At 38.7% G+C, this 20,423-nt stretch overlaps 3 protein-coding genes and 1 long non-coding RNA gene across 4 annotated transcripts in view; 1 reads left to right on the forward strand and 3 right to left on the reverse strand.

The window, feature by feature from the left end:
• lca5 (lebercilin LCA5) overlaps positions 1–185 on the reverse strand; it is an 18,818-nt gene extending 18,633 nt beyond the window's left edge. The window contains exon 1 of the mRNA XM_017486333.3: positions 1–185. This exon is cut by the window's left edge and continues 149 nt beyond it. The gene's annotated coding sequence lies outside the window, so the exon portion shown is untranslated.
• Positions 186–1,917: 1,732 nt separating this feature from the next.
• Positions 1,918–11,324, reverse strand: LOC108276016 (uncharacterized). The gene is made up of 2 exons (XR_001814817.3): positions 10,370–11,324; positions 1,918–2,307 (listed from the first exon to the last, which is right to left on the reverse strand). It is a non-coding gene; the product is annotated as an uncharacterized LOC108276016 (long non-coding RNA).
• On the forward strand, positions 2,147–11,771 carry sh3bgrl2 (SH3 domain binding glutamate-rich protein like 2; the record flags this gene model as incomplete). The annotated part of the gene is given in 4 exon segments (NM_001201159.1): positions 2,147–2,277; positions 8,811–8,996; positions 10,658–10,738; positions 11,324–11,771. Coding segments are annotated over 4 exon segments (336 nt in total). The 3' UTR covers positions 11,348–11,771.
• Positions 11,772–15,382: 3,611 nt separating this feature from the next.
• zgc:153284 (sh3 domain-binding glutamic acid-rich-like protein 3) lies at positions 15,383–18,637 on the reverse strand. The gene is given in 3 exon segments (NM_001201203.1): positions 15,383–15,957; positions 16,746–16,913; positions 18,559–18,637. Coding segments are annotated over 3 exon segments (276 nt in total). The 5' UTR covers positions 18,604–18,637; the 3' UTR covers positions 15,383–15,894.
• Positions 18,638–20,423: the final 1,786 nt, after the last annotated feature.

Raw genomic sequence — 20,423 nt, forward strand, 5'->3', positions numbered from 1 at the left:
CAACACTGTGGCGGTTTTAATCTTCTGACTAAACTGAGACCTTACATTAACACCTACTGAATATCAGTCAATGTGACAGCGGCGTCACTTCAGCAAGATTTCTCACTAAACCGAGGAAAGTGGGGGAGAGAGATTTATAAGGATCTCGCGCGCTGGCTTCTGCTGTAACGGTGTCTTAGTGACGCTTTGCCATGGCAACCGCAGTTTGTTGCACGCGCGCTAAGGCGACCATTCAAAATCGAGAGCTGTTACACTTCGTAATAATAATAATAATAATAATAATAATAATATCGTTATTTACATATTGTAATTTATTTATTATTTATTTATTTATTATCATAACAATGAGGCTAAGTTGTGTATAATCTTATATATATATATATATATATATATATATATATATATATATATATATATATATATATATATATTCATATATTCATATATTCATTCATGAATTGGGGTTTCCTCCCCCAGTCCAAAGACATGTATGGTAGGCTGATTGGCATGTTCAAAGTGTCCATAGTGTATGAATGGGTGTGTGAGTGTGTATGTGATTGTGCGCTGTGATGGATTAGAACCCTGTCCAGGGTGTACCCCGCCTTGTGCCTCATGCTCCCTGGGATAGGCTCCAGATTCCCCGTGACCCTGTAGGATAAGCAGTATAGAAAATGGATGGATGGACAATTATTATTATTATTATTATTATTATTATTATTATTATTATCAGTAGTAGTTGTAGTAGTAGTAGTAGTAGTAGTTGTTGTAGAAGGTGTAATAGTAGTAGTATTAGTAGGAGTAGAAGTAGTATTACGAGTAATAGTAGTAGGAGGAGTAGTAGTAGGAGTAGGTGTAATAGTAGTAGGGGTAGTAGTGGTAGTAGGAGTAGTAGTAGGAGGAGTAGTACTAGTAGGAGGAGGAGGAGGAGGGGTAGTACTACTAGTAGTAGGAGTAGTATTTATATTTACACTTCCCGTTGCCTCGGCAGAGGAAAAACCATCATTAAGGACAGTTCTCACCCTGGCTTTGATCTGTTCAATCTGTTGCCCTCAGGGAGACGTTACAGGTGCATCAAAACAAGGACTAGTAGATTTAAGAATAGTTTCTTCCCGAAAGCTATTACCATTATAAACAAATACATGTACTGAGTTCACAGCATATGTATACAGTGTCTCAAAACTGTGCATTTCATAGTACCTCCCCCATCCACCCCAATATCTATTTTGCATATCTTGTATATCTTGTTAATTTATCTTGTTTATTTATCTTGTTTATTTATCTGTGTATTTATCTGTTTATTCTTCTTGTTTATTGAATGTACATGTTTGCACGGAACAAAAAGGAGTGGCTCTTAATTTCATTGTACAATAAAAGGCATTCATTCATTCATTCATTCAGTAGTGGTAGTAGGAGGAGGAGGAGGAAGAGTAGTAGTAGTAGGAGTAGTAGTAGTAGTAGTAGTAGTAGGAGGAGGAGGAGGAGGAGGAGGAGTAGTGGTAGTAGTGATAGTAGTAGGAGTAGGAGTAGTAGTAGTAGTAGAAGTAGGAGTAGTAGTGGTAGTAGAAGTAGTAGTAGTAGTAGTAGTAGGAGGAGGAGGAGTAGTTGTTATACATGCCTCTAATGTCCAAATATTGGTCTAGGCTTTTTGATGATAGTGCTGGGAATTGCGACTCGTTTTGTTAATTTGTTTGTAAACTAACTGTTGCACATTTGGATTCTTTTAATTCTTCACAGCAGGAATCCAGAAGCATTTTCAACCACCCATTTTGTTTTGATTGTGTTTGTGTACGTATGTAGCATAGATAACAAAACAAAACACAACAAAACAAATCATAAAAAACTAACTTTGGTCCATCCCTGGGAATCGACTCCACAGAATTCGATTCACTTAAAAGAGTCGTTTAAAAAAAGAAAAAAGAAAGAGAGCTGTTTTAATGGGTCTGAAGCATAGGTAAAAGTCATTACAGCTTTCCGACTACTCCAAAATACATTTCCCAGCATGCATCTGTTCGGTCGGGTCATTTGGGTCAGCGAGAGGTGAGTTCATGAGGAGTGCAGCGCCAGCATCGTGTTAATGTGATATAAAAATACCGGGGGGCGCGCGTGCGCTGCATTTGAAAGCAGCCTGTCCAGACATACACTCACTCTCTCTCTCTCTCTCTCTCTCTCTCTCTCTCTCACACACACACACACACACACACAGGCAGAGCCCGAGCCAGCGTAGTCATTAGGATGGTGATCAGGGTGTACGTCGCCTCCTCGTCCGGCTCTCTGGCGGTGAGTAAAGCATTTATTCCAGATTAATGCCTGGAATGAGAGCAGATAAAGAAAAGTTTACACTGTGTGTGTGTGTGTGTATTATTAAGTCTGTAGTATATTGATCTTCTAGTATAGTACAATAGTAGTATAACAGTACAGTAGTATAATAGTGTAGAATAATATTAACCATATCTTTATGATAGCAATGACAAGGGACAGGTGATACAACAATATGATCTCAATATTGTAATAAACTGCATCACAATACACTTTACAGTCATGGATAGACAGTATTTTAACACTCATTTAGATGTTAACGTTGATCGCTTGATCAGTTGTTTCTTTGTTTTTTTATTATTATTATTATTTGATCTGCAAATATTAAGCAGAAACGACTTACTCTTAATTCTCCATAATGTTGCTGTAGCCTATACTGTTGCCGTTTTCATTTATGGTTATGTTTATCGTAAAAAGATTTATTAAACTGTATCTGGAGTGGTACCCTTATCTTCAACCTTGTACCTGTACCTTTAGTATGTAGGCTTTGTATCTTTTACATCGGTGCTTGTAGTGTACACTAAAACCAAACAATTCATGTAGGTACACTACAGTTATACAGTATACTACCATGTTTCCAGGTGAAATATACATATTAAAGGTAATATAGAGGGGGCATATGACAGGAAAAATTCTCTTTTTCAATCTTTTTCTAAGAATATCAAGCATCATGATATTGATGATGTTGATATTACTAAGATGCTGGTTATTAATGAAGTAGTTTCGTGTCATGTAAAGGGTTAAGTGTGCGTGTGTGTGTGTGTGTGTGTGTGTGTGTGTGTACAGGTGTGCGTTGTGTTTAATAAACACTCCTAACAACTGTCCTGAATGCCTTTTGTTGCGCTCCAGCGACCTGTGCTGATGATCATGACTCTTCTTTTCCTCTACAATGCACTTGGTTATATAACCCGGGACACTCGGGTATACTGTCAATCTAGATGAGTTTTAGAAGTCGTTTCCTTCAGGGTGGATCATGAGCAGTAAAAAAGAGCAAAAATGTGGACGGTCAAAGTGCATGTTTACTGTCCAAATTAGCCAGTTGCTAGAGTTTAATGGCACACACACACACACACACACACTTTACTTAGGAGAAAGACTTATCTATTGCCACCATTTACCACACAGGAGCATGACACTTCTCTGACTCCTAATCCATTCCTTTCCAAGATACTGTACAGTAGATCACATTTCATGTCAGTAATGATGACTGATTGCTAGACGTCTCAGACGTGAGCATGGTGGTGTCCACGTCAGAAAACGAGGACGATTTGATTCGTAAACATTCTGGCTTGTGTAGGCTGTGATTGCTGTTTATCGGATTGAGTGGTTTAGAGCTCACCGCTGCATTAGATAATGGCACGAATGAGTAATGCGATCATTTCCTTCTTCTCCATTTTTCGACAAAACTCGGAATTGTTTAGCCAAGCCGCTATTTTTAGACCTCTCTCTCTCTCTGTCTCTCTCTTTCTCTGTCTCGCAAACACAAACACAATGACTCGATGATGGACGAACTGGAGATTAAAGACAATGCAATTATATCACACACACACACACACACACACACACGCGCACACACACACACGCACACACACGCACACTAATTTAATTACTATGGAGCAGACATCTGGAGGTCAGACAGGTGTCTGTAGTTTTGCCTTTGTGCATATGTGTGTGTGAGTGTGTGTGTTTGTGTGTGGTCCTTCGGCACGGACACATGTGCTGGGTGTGTTTTTGTGGGATGGGTGTGTGGATAAGAAGGCTGAAAAGAGGCAGCTGTATGGGGCGAGACAGCGAGAGAGAGACAGCGAGAGAGAGAGAGAGAAATAAACACATGATAAAACAGATTATGATCCTGTTACTACATGAAAACTGTTAAATATTTCTGATTTATCTCACTTCCTGATGGTACTCTTCTGTTTATACACACACACACACACACATTTACATTTACATTTACATTTATTCATTAAGCATTTAGCTTTTATACAAAGTGACTTACAAATGAGGAAATACAAGCAAACACACACACACACACACACACACACACACACACACACACACACACACTAGAACGTGATTATCCTTTTAAACCCTGACTAGCCTTCACTTTTCATCCCTCAATCACCGCTCTCTCTTCTCTGATTTCTGTGCACTATCATTACAGAGACAGGAAAGAGAGAGAGTCCATCTCCACACACACACACACACACACACACACACACACACACAGCACAATGAACACAACACACTACTCCCTGGTCTCAGTACATATACTGTATACTGGAATCTTGTCAAACATCCCCGGCACACCCCTCAGAGCCTCACCCCTGTGTGTGTGTGTGTGTGTGTGTGTGTGTGTGTGTGTGTGCATCTATGTAAAGTTATTTCAGTAGAATAGAGATGCTATGAACAACAGCTTTGTTTATTCAGCTGATGGAGAAGCAATACAGCATTAATCCCAAGCTGATGGCTGAATAAAACGTGCTGAACCTGAGTACATTTTTAACCAAACAGATTGTTTTCAAAATAAAATGAGTCATAAAATAAACCTGCCAAATTGGTGAACTTTATATGATTACAATGACACATATATGTGTGTGTGTGTGTGTGTGTGTGTGTGTGTGTGTGTGTGTGTGTGTTTTTGCAGATGATGGGTGTGTATCAGATGCAGGAGCATGTGTATTAGGTCAGGGGTATTCAAATAAAACCTGTAAAGGTTCAGTTATATAAAATTCCTTGTTTACTAAGATAAAAAAAAAATGTTTATAAAGGAGACAATCTGAAGTGGTTCTCTATTTGTTTGCACTAAGGGGTGGTGTGATGCAGCCTGATACAACGAGAACTCGCGTTTTTTTAAACCTATTACGTCACATAACGAAGCGTTTTATTTATTCCACTCGTACCACAGCAGTTTGCCAACACTAACAATTTAAGATTTTAATTGACTTCATGCTAAAAAAATGCATCTTGTCATGATATCGAGAAACTGCAAAGCCCTCCGTCCTCTAAAAAGGACAGCTTTACCCCTGACTGTTACAAAGCGCTGACCCTGGAGACTCCTTACAAAAATTCTAAATCCATTCTAAATATCTCCACACAGAAAACATCACCACATCAACAATTACACACATTTCAAATTTTCCTATAGCAGCAGTGCTCTTATACCACAGCATTTTGCCAACACTAACCATTTTTATTTATTAAAGGGGTCATGACATGAGAAATCAAATTTTGGCATATAAGAAGTCATTGTACCATTAAAACCTCCTGCAAGTTTCATAGCTTAATACATCCTCCTCAGTACAACGAGAGCATTTATTTAACCAAGCTCCAACTATGGCTCGTTTGGATGTGGCTGGATTTGTGACATCACACGGGCAAGCACATTTGCATATGACTGTCCCGACAGCAAGACATCGACACCCACTTTTACATCATTGCACCGTTGGCCCCGCCCACTTGCGCTTAGTCACTGAAAACAGTTCCTCACGTGTCATGGCAGGAGGCATTGATAATGAATTAATCGGCAAAGATGTTAGCCAATCATAGCAGTGATTGGTTACTTCGAAGCCTTAAAGGTAAAGGACACAACAAAACGATTGTTTCAGTAAGAGGGTCAGAGACAGGCTGGGAAAAGGTCATAATCACACCTCAGGGAAGATAATAATAGTAATAATAATAATAATAATAACAATAAAAAAAAACATGTCATGACCCCAGGGGGCTGAAAATGTTCTGACTGTCCAGTTTTGAGGTAACTCGAATGCAGTATTAGAACAAAAGTCTCCATACAGTAGGGGATTGTGTTTACCAGCGCAACGTCGGTTGTGCCTTCGTCAGTGCATGTTCGTGGACGTCCTCTTCTCGCTCGGTCCACAACACTTCCAGTCTTTTTGAATTTGTTAATGAGTTTGGTAGCAGTGTGATGTGATGTGATGTGCTTGCCAAGTCCATCGCAATCTTGTAACACCTTCCTGATCCATGTTTCCATTGTAGTTTAAGTGCATGTCTTCTTATCGAATTCTTAGCAGAAAAAAAATGATCCGCCTCAATTTTGACAGTTTTTCTTGTACATTTTGGAGATTTTATTCACGTCCAGCATTTTTCGTGCCATATCCCAAAATTCACATAGAAATACGTGTATGGAAACACGTATAGCTAGTGATACGTGATACCCTCATGGTTCTAGACATATAGTAAATCAATAAAGTGTGTGTGTGTGTGTTTCATCTGCTCGTCCATGAAGTCAGCATGTGATTAGTGTGTCTTTATGCGTATTTGTGTCTAGTCCAGCTGCATCCTGTCCATTTTCCCTCAGTTAAGCCCCTGGTGAGGATCAATACCCTCTTCCTGCTTCTCACTAATAGCAACCCCAGAAATCTCTCTGTGATCATTAGGCATGTGTGTATAGTTCACAAATTCATCCTTCACACACAGACAGCACTGTGTGGTTTCATGTTAAACCTAGACCAGACCTGTTTAACCAGCAGCTACTGGTCAAATCCATCCCTTTTTTTAATTACATGTCATTAATTAGCAGTAAAACCATATCCAGGCTTACTGTACAAGCAAATAGGCCAAATATATCACATGTCTTGCACTTGTTTTGGATTTCTTTACTGGAATGTATGCAGTATTTGCTATGTAAGGAAGAAAACACGACAGGGCGTGGTGTTACAGGAAAAGAATTAACATCACAGTGGTGTGATGTGGTCTGATGTGAAGCAATATTGATTATGTTCCTTATTATAATAGTACATAATGAAATGTTTTATTCCTCTTATACCACAGCAATTTGCCAAGGCTAACATTTCTTTATTATAGACTGACAGCATACTTTTTTCCATTTACTAATATAGTTACTTTTATTGTTGTCACAAACCAAGTTAGGCCCTGTTATCACTTACGTTATAACAGCTATAAACAGTTGTTCCCTCACCAAACTCTCTTTTTCCTTTCCCTAATAGTTAATAAGACAAAAAATGTAGCTTATCAAGCCCTCCATCCTGAAGACGTTCTCATATTAGAAAACTCAACGTTTACTTCTGACTGATTCAAAGTTTACCTCTCACACTGGAGACTCCTTCCGTCTTTTAATTTATTTATTCATTTTCATATGATTCATTTACATGTGATTCATATTCATGTGATTCATATTCATGTGATTCATTTACATGTGATTCATTTTCGTATGGTACATTTTCATGTGATAAATTTTCATGTGATTCATTTATGTATGATTCATTTACATGTGATTCATTTTCATGTGATTCATTTACTGATTTGCTTCTCTTTAAATCCAGTTTTAGACTGTGATATTACAAAGGTCTTTCCAGATTATTACATGCCACACTGTATGAGATAACCTCAGTAAAATTGCCTGAATTCTATAATATAATATGTTCATCATGTTAGGTTTAAATCCTCTAAAACAGATTCGCAATTGAATAACATTACTCCAAGGAGACTCCTTCTATAAATTTTAAATAAACATCGCCGAACAGATAACTTCACCATATCAAAAATTAAACACTTTTTAAAAATATATATTCATGTGAATTGTTCACGATACAAGTCTCTGTGTTCTGTGTTTAGTTCTTCCTATAGAAACGATAACATATGAGAACACGTGCATTAATATAAGCCTGTTATTCACAGCCGGAACTACCGTCAGACTTACTGGTATAGACAATGAATCATCATCTGCTGGCCAATCAGATTCGAGAATTCACCAGCACTGTGGTATAAAAGACAGTGATGTCGAGCTGAACTGGAGAAATATGTGCGTGCTAATTCATTCCTAACAGCTGCTACGTTGCTCTTCTAGTTTTGGGGGGGGGTTGAGTCGTCATCAGGTAATTGATTCAGCTAATGACATCTCGAGCCAGAGTTGAATATATATCTCTTTCCAAATCAAAAGAAAAAAGAAAAGAAAGCCAGTTGCGAAGAATGCTCCAGTTAGAATGTACTGACTCGTTACAAATGTTTACAGATGTTACAAACTGTTTTTATTGATACTTTGTAGGGTTTGTTTTGTACTGATAAAAAACAAAAGTGATTAAGATAACTGTTTAATTACTCTCCAGACAGGTTTGTTAGGTTATATTATAAGTCTTAGGTGTAGAAACACATCACTGACATTATCCCTCATGATTTTCCCCATTTGATTTCGTTATTAGGGGGCACAGTGGCTTAGTGGTTAGCATGTTTGCCTCTGGGGTTGGAGGTTTGAATCCCATCTCCACCTAGTGTGCGTGGGGCTTGCGTGTCCTTCAGGCACTCTGGTTTCCTCCTCCAGTCCAAAGACATGCGTTGTAGACTGATTAGCATTTGCAAATTGTCCATAATGTGTGAATATAGGTTTTTTTGAATTTGTATGCGATGGGCAATATGCTGCAATCCCCCCCAAACCCAAGGGTATTGGTACAGAAAATGGATGAATGGATTTAGTTCTTAGTCTTGTTTAATGCCAGTGGTTTCACATTATTCCTCAGTTAAAAAAACATCAGCAGGAGGTTGTAGGCTTCCTGGAGGCAAACCGGATCCATTTTGAAGAGGTGGACATCACCATGCTGGAGGACCAGAGATTCTGGATGTACAAGAACATTCCAGAAGAGAAACGACCCGAGAAGGGCAATCCGCTTCCCCCTCAGATCTTTAATGGAACGGTCTACTGTGGGGTGAGTATCAATCAGGTGCAAGGAGACTTTTAGGTAATAATAATCAACAGACCAGATCATAACAGTAAACCTAGTCCAGTTCAGACCTGTATTATTGTCTTTTTGATCTGGCAGGTATTGCCCTGCTCTGGGCTGTTTATTTATTATTTTGAGCCCTCTGCTGTCCGCAAGGAAAATTGCAATGAAAACACTGACACGAGCTCCTTTTACACTAAAACCCCCCGAACTACATACACCTTGTGTGTTGTCTTTTAAGGAAAAGATTCAGCTGCTGTGGGCGGAGCTAATTTCCAGTCTGGAAATATGTCAAGTAAACCGAAGCTTGAAATGACGATGGTGGTGTTGCAAATCATCTTCAGAGAAACAAAGGCAAAAGAATATTACAGGTCTAGAAACACACGTAAACGAGACAAAGCAGACCTTTTAGCTATTGTGTTTGTATTTGAATGAGAAACCAGTTTTGTAATGTTATTAACTGTCAAATTAAACCTACATTGTCCATTAGCAATCGAGCGTCTCTTTGTGTTAATGTAACAGAGGGGAAAAGAGCACGCCAGGATAAATCTAATGACTGTACAATAAGCCAAACTGCTTTCTGTACTTATTCACAATCAGTCACATAAACTGACATGACATGTTCAAATGCATTAATAGCCTGTTAGTATGGAGATTTATTATACACTTCTCTTAAACCAGTGATTCCCAGGCTCAGGCTTTCAGTGGGTTATTTCTGGATTTCGGCTACCTTGTTTAGCCAATAACAGGCCTGTGTGGTATGTATCATGCTCCCTCTTTACCAATCACATGATCAGAATCGCTATTTCCTTCCTCTGGTTGTGGAGTGAATTTTCCAGCCTCTGTTTTTATCAGTAGAGCTCAGCGTTGTGAAGTTTCCATTTGATTTTGCTGAGCGTGCACAAGCATACTCCGAGCGTGCTGACATGGTGCATCGAATAATGAGACATAGCGTCTTGGGTATTTCGTGCGAATGCACTGGCTAAATGGACAGGAAGCTAGATTAGATGATTAGAATAGAAGTGCAGAAGAATTTGCGCTTCGGTCTGAGAAATACGTGCAGCTGTGGTCTCAGATTTAAAACTTTCCATAACACTTACACTTAAAGTCGCACTCATGGTCGGCGTGTGTAAGTGTGTGTGAATGACTAATGGCAGTATTAGTTGCATTTTGCACTTTGTGAACCACTGCTAATCTTTATACCATACCGATTCCCACCTCTCATTGGCTAGACTGATATACTGGCTTTAAATACCCCCTTCTGAAGGCATTAAATGCAATTGACATTAAAACTCCAAGGCTTTAAAGTGGCAGTTTATCATTTTTACAGTGCTTCTAAACGTGTAATAATCACATACCTTCAAAGATGTCTTGAAAATCTGATCCTCAGTATTGCTAGGAAATTTGCAAAGGCTCTTTTTAGTTTCTTTATTTCATACATTTTTCTGGCCCTGAAATAAGCTCCGCCCTTCCAACGCCAAGGTGCTTGGCTCGGTTTCTTTCCCTTAAAAGACAACACACAAGGCAGATGCTGTTTTAACAAAGTGGTTAAAGAAAGAAGAGAGCTTTTGAATGTTTTCATCAACAGGAGCAAAAAAAAAAAAAAAGACAAACTGCTCCTTTAATGTTGCATTTTGTTCTTTCAGGATTATGAAGACTTCTTCCTGTCTAAAGAAGCCAACACAGTGTTTTCTTTTCTTGGCCTCAACTCTCAAGCCTCAGGGAAGGTACAGAAACACACATCTCTCTCTCTCTCTCTCGCTCTCTCTCTCTCTCTCTCTCTCACACACACACACACACAGACACACACACACACACACTCACTCAGCACTAATCTTAAGTGATCTCCCAGCATCCCTCATCTCTCACACCCCTTTGCATCCTGGAGTGTTTTGGTAAATTTATTTTTTCCTGAACAGCTCCCAGCTGGTTCAGAAGAATATTAAACAACAATCTGAAAAGAAGAAAAAAAATGGCATCACCACACTGACCCAATATCCTGCCTGTGCCTGGGAGATGGATATGAAGCTGTAATAGTCACGATATTTGCTGCTGAATGTCAGCTGGTTTCATACGAATAAGCAATTATGAGAAGAATTCAGTTTCCCAGAATGCCTGCTTGTAACCTGGCTCCATGTTTGAGACCAATCTGATTATCTGTCCTTTGAGAGATCCATGCACTGTGCTGCACAGTGTGCTAATGCTATTTATCTAATAATAGTGACACCGTAGATCTAGTATGTTATAAAGGAGATGTATTTGACTAAGCCTGGTTATCATCTTCACTTCAAGTCTGACTCTGATTTCTGCAGGATGTTGAATCTGACGCTGTGTGAATGGCGCTCCAGCACTGAAGCACCATGCAGCATCACGATTTGTAATTATTCTCTCTTTATGAGAGGATGATGAAGCCATCACTGCCAGCTATGCATCTGCCAAATACGCAAACCTCCTCACGACCAAAGAGACTTCTACATACACAAATACACACGTTTCGACTAACGAGACAGTGATGCCTATTAGTCCAATGTTTGTGTTGTTGCATGACTTGTCTTATATCGCGATCGCACCGACACAGCTTGTGTAATATGTGTATCACTGTGTTGTATTTTTTTTAAATCGATGACAATCACTGTATGATGTTTGTACGTATCCCTATCTAGTTTGTGAGACTGCACTGTATGTTTGTGATCTCTATGTGCGAGTGATTTTGTTGGAGCAAATGTCAGCATTCCATTAAAATAAAAATTCAACTTCCAATGAAAAGTGGATGAGCCAAAGAGTTGACAGTTGAAGCAAATAAGGAAATATGTTTGGTTCCTAGTGCTGTGATGTCCTTATAAAAGCCTTGATGTCCAATTGAGGTCAGGCCAGAACTCGTGATCTCATGATCCAATACAGGAAACAAGCAAAATCGCACTGCTCTGTATTTCCACTGCCTACGCCCATGCTACACATGTCCACCCTGAAAGAGGCACATTAAACACTTTATTAAGACTTTACCATATTGGAAAACGTAAGGTTATAGCTTTACCTCTGACTGTAACGGAACGCTGACACTGGAGACTCCTTCCAAAATAAAATTTTAATAAACGTCTCTTCACATAAAGCTTCATCGTATCAATGCTTGTTTAAAATCCGGTTATGTGGAGCATCCACCTTACAAGTTCCTGGTTAAGGTGTTACTCTGGAACTGTATTAGAACATTAGTTTTAGAGATTGTCAATGTATTATAACAATACAGATGCAATAAACGTATTAATAAGTATTAAATGCGCCCCCAAGGCAGAAAATGTGAAAGCAGATGTTAGCTGCTTTGCAGACCATATACAGGGAGTGTGCAAAATAACAAAAGAAACAGTAACAATATGTTAATGGCAAGGGCATAACAAGGGATACCAAGTTATAGCATCCAAAACAGCTTTACTCATTCTTAGACTGCTGTCCTACAAGCCCTGATTGGATTGTGGTGTTATGCTGGACCATTCTTAAACAAAAATCTTCCTATTTTTATTTTAAGGGGCCGAACAAGGTGGACATCTACTTCACAGTCTGTGCTCCAGACCATCCTATAAAGATTCTGATTAAATATGGTGTTTGTGGAGGCTATGGAAGGTTCTGACTTCATTCTGGCCTTTAACTGGGGCTGTAGTCAAGTGCGCCATTGCCATATCCCAAGAACAGGACTAGCCGAGATTGAGTCAAGCCTAAGTCTTGAGGTGGTCGAGCCTCGAGTCTTAAGTCAAAATCGAGACCAAATGAATGTGAGAAAAGAGAGATCAAGATCGAAAACTTTCAAATCCTTTTTGAGGACAAGGCTTTACTAACTAGTTAGCTTCATTCCTGCATTAGGCTGTGCTTTAAAAGAAGGTATTGCTTATTGTCAAACTTTGTGCATGGAAAAGTAAAAGGCAATACAGGTCGAGACCATAGTTAGCCTGATCTAGCTGGTAAAGACTGAGGGGGGCATCGTGGCCTTGCACCTCTAGGGTTGGGGGTTTGAATCCCGACTCTGCTCTGTGTGTGTGGAGTTTGCATGTTCTTCCTGTGCTCTGGGGGTTTCGTTCAGGCACTCTCGTTTCCTCCTCCAATTCAAAGACATGCATTGTAGGCTGTTTGGCATTTCCAAATTGTCCGTGATGTGTGATTGTGTGTGAGATTGTGCCCTGGGTTGGCACACTGTCCAGGGTGTCCCTCACCTTATGCATCGAGTGCATGGATGGATGGATGGATGTCAAAGACCAGTGCCCAAGCGTCCAACAAATGCCAATAAGTTCAAGTCAAAAAACAGAAAACGCCTTGAGATTGGATTCAAGACTGCAACCGAGTCCAACAGCCCTATTTTTTTTTTAAACAAATCCCTTTTGAATAGTTTTAGAGGGATTTATGGGGGAAATTATCATCCTAGAACAGGGAACATCAGGAAATAGTGTTTTCACCACAGCATGTGCCGGGTCTTGTACACTTGCCATATTGGTGTATAAAATTGGGTGAACCTTGACTAATGTGACCACATTCCTTTCTTCCGTTGCTGAGAAATCCAGTTTTTGTGTTATTGACGTCAAGCTATGCATTGGGCTTTTATTCAGCAGGTTTTCTGAATGGCAGTTTTACCGTAAATTCCAGTGTTTGTAGCTCACAATGGGCTATGTTTGTTGAGACTGGTTCAAAGAGCTGCTCATTTAACTCTGTGGTTATTTTTGTGGTTGTACTTTTAGCTTGTGTCAATGAACTTCAATTCATGACCATTGTTCATTTTGCTGATGTGTTAGTCCATGTTTGACATACACTACCACGACTTTTGGCACTGTTCTGATGGAAACATTAAATAATTCTTCACATTTTGTTAGTGATGCACTGACGCACGATGTTTAGTCACTTCAAAAGGCTAACCCATCTCAGGCAACAATATAATTACAAGCTTGATATACTAGCTTGATTTGTTGACGGGCTGCTTTTTGCTCTTAAATGAGTAACAGGATTGAGTTTGGTTAGCATAGAAGTAGCAAACACACAAAATGTGATTAACTAGCATCCATGATATAATGAGGGCATTAAAGACTTTCAAATTATAGACTGAAAGTAAATTATTCATTAAACAATGTTTAAAGTAACTCAACTTTAAATATTTTTTCATTAATAATTTACTTTCAATCTTTGGTCTCAGAGGATAAATGAAATCTAAATATAATGACTCTGACTAATATCACAAATCTAACATTTGGTTCACATAGGATACTTAGAGAGAAGGAACATTTCAGGAATAGTACTATATTATACAAAGATATTGTCGTGTGGAATCCTTGCCATCCTCGCCATCCTCTAAGTCCGTGTGAATGTGGTTCACTCAGCAGGAAGTTGACCCAGAGGCCGTGAGAAACTTTCTAACCCTACAAACTCTTCAGGAATTCACCAGCAGGTGTCAGTACACAAGCTCTCTCCAGGATTTCTGTGGTCCTGACCTACAGTGTTTCCTGATCCTGGAGAGGGTGTTTAATACCCCCACCTTGTGCCCCATTCTCCCTGGGATAGGCTCCAGGTTCCCCGTGACCCTGTAGGATAAGCAGTATAGAAAATGGTTGGATGGATGGATGGATGGATGGACTTCATGCCTTCTAGGGAGGCAAAGGAGACTCCTCATCTTGTAAAAGTCTTAAGTACGTTATAAGTCTCGGTTTACTGCTTTTACGGAGGTAGAGCCAGGGCACTCATCCTCAAGTTCCACTCTGCGGTCCATTGACTTATCTATATTCAGATCCACACGGCTAGCTACAGTGCTAACTACATTGTGTAGCATGAGAAGGTCATGGCAGATGAGGAGTTTCTTAATTGTAAGGATTCTTAATCGTTTTTTAAAACATTAATAAACTTGAACGATTGCTAAACTGAGCTAAGTCTACTGATGATGAGAGAAGAGAAGAGAGGAAGAGATCTTTGAGGTTTATAACAAGTACTATGAAGGTCTATATTAAAAATGTACGTATAAAGTATAAAGAGTAAAATATGTGTGTAAAATGTGTGTTATGTAATTAAGTAAGAGTACAAGTATTACATTTCAAAAACATTAAGGTAAAATAGAAATAATACTTAAATATCGTAACAAAATCCATTTCCTGAAGTATTTTTTCACTCCTGCTCATTTTTGCTTCCTAACTTTAAACCACAACCAATTAAGCATAATTGACTAAAAATAACACATATACATTTAGTAGTTTTTGTGATTTCCTGCTGTATTTTTCACTCCGGCTCATTTGTGGTTCGAACCTTAACCAATTAACCATAATTGACCAAATGCTTTTTAATTCTTTTTTTTTTTTTTTTTTTTTTTTGCATAGAAAATGTATACCTGTTGTACATAACATGCACATTTGTTACATCAAGCATGTTTATTTCCTTCACTCTTACATCATCACATCATATACGTTCAGAACAAAGAAACGTGAGTCCTCAAAACATAGGAGAAAAGAAAGGGCCACATTGACTAAGTATTATCATTGTAGCAAAGAACACCTAATAAACTGAATGAAATACTTATGCTGACTCTGTATCAAGTCAGACATTAAAGACGTCATACAATCTACCCAGTTAAAACGTAATTTTACAAATTTTCCCATTTTAAGTGTAATAGTACAATTGAAATAAATATTTAAAATATAGTTCATTAAAGAAATGAATCCAATCTGAATGCATCAACTGTTGACCAACCTGTACATTTTATTCCAATCCTAATACTTTCACCTTCACTTAACCCATTTCATTTCTGCTCCCAAATTCCCACACCTATCAGCTACTGAACCCAAATACTAAAAAAGAATTTGTTCATGTGGCAGGATTTTAGAGCTGTCGATTGCACTTACGAGTCAAATACAGTTCTGTTTTCGACTCATAGTTTGAAGAAAGTCTCTGGCTTGCCATCCTCCACTGCATCAAAGAACGCCTGGTAGTCCTGTGATCACAGAGTGGAGAAAAACACGGTCAGAGACCACACACACAGAGTTTAAATACACTGATTTCCTCCCAACTTTATTGTTAGCATGTTGTTAAGCGCTGTGTGAGTGGACATGCACGGGTGTAAATTTCCATCACTCGAGAGGTGAGTAGATTTTATGATGTTTTTAAAGGGCGTTTTGAAAGTGTTCCCATGTCCTATTTGCTTAAAGACATATGCAACGACTGTCAAACATTTGTGAAAAACACACACACACGCACACACCCTTTCTTGGTGTAATACATACCACAGACAGTATGTCACAGTGATCAGTTAAAATATACAGCCAAGTACGAACCCAAGACTATGAACCTGGATGATAAGAGGATCGACAACTGACTAAAGTAGCGTAAATGTACCTTATAGTCATCAAAAACTTGTTTTAAAGACTGAATAGTAACTGCTTAAGGGATGAGATCACCAAAAAATGTCTTAGACAACAGGAACAAAAAGTACAGAATATTATACGATACTTTTACTCATGAAACTGTAGTGTCTATGAATATATAAACTTGGAAAGCCCCCTAAACGCCCACAGTGGGCTTTTTACACATTGTCCAGCCTGTACACTTAAATTCATTCCCCAGAAAGGATTTAATAAAAAAAAAATGTTCAAATCTTCAAACATTTGAATTGAACGGCATCGTTTGGTGAATTGTGTGTGTTTTCGGATCCCTCATTACTCTCTGATGGACATGATGAACTCTTGTCTGCACTCACATGAACATGTGTTTAAAGAAACTCACCCCGCAGTATTTATTTCCATTAAAGACTTGAGGAGGCAGGGCTTTGGGATTCCCCGCCTTCTGCCTCATCTCATCCTTCAAATCAGGGCTCTGAGTGATGTCCTTGGCAAAGTACTTGATGTGCTTTGAATCGAGGAACCGGAAGATTGCGTCCTGCTGTTGCTTTACCTGAGGGTGGATTCGGTTTAAACTCTTTAGTATTATATTCAAAGTTCATATACTTTTATCATTTGACCTGTTTATCCATGCATCTTATACTATTTCTTTTGAAATTCTTATTTTATTTACACTCTTATGTTTATTTTGAAGTTAAACTTTGGTATTTAGAAGATAAATGGTGCACTTATATAGCACTTTTATCCAAAGTGCTTTACACTGTGTCTCATTCACCCATTCACACACACACTCACACTCACACACCAATGGTAGCAGAGCTGCCATGCAGGCGCTAACTTGCCATCGGGAGCAACTTGGGGTTCAGTGTCTTGCCCAAGGACACTTTGGCATGTGGAGTCACATGGGCCGGGAATCGAACCGCCAACTGTACTATTAGTGGACAACCCGCTCAACCACCTAAGCCACAGCCACCTCAGATCCTATAGATCCTATAAAACACTTTGTTTTTAAATGACTAATGCCTATGAAGTATATGCTGAGATGAAAAAGTATGAAAGTATGGTTTTCAGTGCATCATGGTATAACAGTACTAAATATTCCACTGCAGTGCCAGTACCAGAGTTAAACAATCAATAGGATCACAATTAGACAATGTAGAAATGCACTTTTCTCTGCTTTTCAGTATATCAGAACACTTCGAAGCGTCGGGCTCAACTTTGGGATCGACATTTACGGAGCCGGTCGCTATTATACAGTCGTTTATCTCAGTATGTCATGATGTCTGTATAATGTCACGGCCCTAATCTACTAATCTACGCCACCCTGTAACACCTTGTGTTTATATTGAAATACAATATATTGCGAAAGACATTGCAGACACTTGACGATCACAACCATATGTGCTTTTTTAACATCCTATTCCAGATGTAATCCCTCTTTTGCTGTTATAATAACCTCCACTCTTCTGAGAAGGCTTTCCACTAGATTTTGGAGCATGGCTGTGGGGATTTGCGCATTCTTCTTTTCTCACTCATAGTTTTTCAGTGACATTCACGTTCATATGATCTGAAAATCCAGTTTGGAGATAGTAGTGCGAACGCTGGACTCAAGTATCCAGAATGCAATGCAGCTATACGACTCTGAGTAATAGCAGAGACTCGACTCGGCTAGTTAGCTGCAAGATGATGAATGAATGTTGACTGTTGGACCCAATTGAAAATAAAGTCAGTTCATTATATAAATGAATATACGAGTCATTCAGGGTGGATTATTCCTATAGCACTTCCAGTAAACAGTTTGTGCTCCATTTAATCTATGTTTGCTGAACTGGCTCTTTTCTGAGCTGTGAGTTTCACTCTTTTAATGACTGCTGTCAAATTGTAGCTGACTCCATGCATACACGTTCACGGTTTCCATTTAAGACAATTCCAACAGCAAACCAAACCAAAACTACGGTCCTGCAGGGATAAGTGACAGCCACACAGAGACACCTCAGACAGAAAGAATGAATGAGATTTGAAGAAATGAAAGTTTTTTTTTTTGTTTTTTTTTAAAAGTGTTTGTTAAAGAAACATAATTCTGGCAGAAAGATAATGGAATAAGAAAACAGGGTGAAAGAGATTCTACATGGCAACACTTCAATACACAAACTTCATTTATCATAAATGAAAGGAATAAAAATATGTTGGTATTTTACCTCCCTGGAGCCACCGGCACTGCTGAAGTAGACCGTAATAGACATGGTGTAGTGTCGTGAGACAATCTGACAGCTACGGAAGACTGAAGTGTTAGCGTAGGTGTGTGTGGTATGTGTATGGTGTGGGCTTATGAATACACTACCTGCACTAACTACTCCAGGACCAGGTAGGCAGGTTCTGACATGATTACCATCGGACAGCCACACCCCTCAGTATGTCTCAGCTTGACTGAGAGAAGTGTTTGGTGTATGCATGGATCAGCAGACATGTAAATACAGGTAATAGGTGTGTGTGACATTTAAAAAGTAACAGTGAGTCACTTAGTTTGGAAACAAAAACTCAAGGGCTATCTGAATATTGATTTAATGTGCATAGTCTGTTAGCAAAATTAGTATTTGATGTATTTAATGTTAAGCATCTCCTTTGTAATATAGCGCAGGGCAATATGTAAGTTCTAAAACATGACAAGGCATACAGTTATAGGAAAATAATCAGTGATGTGGTGACGTGATGCGGCCCACAAATAAAAAAATTTTTTAAAAAAAGAGAAACTGAAACTGGTATTCCTTCCATGAATGTTAAATAAACATTACCTTATAAAAAACTTCACGGTATCAATGATTATATGCTTTCCTTTGTTAAATAACAAAAGTTTCCAAATACATTTAATATTAGCCTTATGTGGAGATTAAACAACTGTAACATTTATGTTAAATAGATATCATGACAGAACAGGAAATAGACATTTTAAAACACTTTCGACAGGTTATCCATACCATGAAAATGTCTTGGATTGCTTTTTTGTTTTGGCATATCACCCCACTATGCTGCAGGCGTTCTACCAACCAGTGAAAGTAAGTGTTATATTCTGAGTGTTCTGAGGCAGTAAACTAACAAGATCAACAGGTAGGCTGGACCTGTATTGGTGGTGGAACCTGACAGACTGGTGAAGGTGTCTGAGAGCAGGATAGAATAAACAACTGAACAATATGGACATTGACATACTCCTATAGGTCCGCATTCATGACATACTGAATAGGGGTCAATTTAGCAAGTACCTAAATCTTAAAACTTACAAATTGGCACTCAACAACACGAGATGTCAAGGCAACTTTCTACAATGTACAGGTTCCCAACCCTGATCTTGGAGTACCTGCATATTGTAGTGTTTTTCCTGCTCTAACACGTCCACTTCGACTCAAAAAGGGCTGTTAATTGGCTGATTAATTGAATCAAGTGTATTGGGAGCAGAGAAAACACTCAAACATACTTACCACTGCTTGACTTGATAGTACACATGTATTGAATTGAAAATGTTCAGGAATTTATAAGCTAGTGTAACATCCCTGCTGAACCCCCCAAACAATAGAAACCATCAAAGGAATTCTAAGATTCCACTACAAATACCATTACAAACCATCAACTGTTAACCATTAAAACCATTACTAAATGGCTTCCATTACGTAGTAGGACGTATTAAGGATGTAGGTCCTTAATGGTATCCTAAACATAACATGCCACCATTAGAAGGCAACAAATTACCAGTAGGGACCATTACAGCTTCCATTAAAACCAATATAATTAGCATTATAACCATTACAAATTCAGTGAGGTTTTCTATTGTTTTGGGGGTTTTACCCAGTAGGATCACAGGTGAATAAAATAATTCCTTTGAAACACTTGTGTGAGCTCTTATTTGTGGTTTTTCTAACCCTTTCCGTTTATAACATTGTTGTATTTTTGTGTAACGTCCTTCAGGGTAAACAAAGTTCATCATCTCTTTTTATTTGATCTCAGAAAGTGACGAAGAACAGCGTAGAGCGCCGACTAGTGCTGGAAATAAACAATTAATCTCTGAATAAAT

The sequence above is a fragment of the Ictalurus punctatus genome, chromosome 15, assembly GCF_001660625.3.
Source record: "Ictalurus punctatus breed USDA103 chromosome 15, Coco_2.0, whole genome shotgun sequence".
Lineage (NCBI taxonomy): Eukaryota > Metazoa > Chordata > Actinopteri > Siluriformes > Ictaluridae > Ictalurus > Ictalurus punctatus.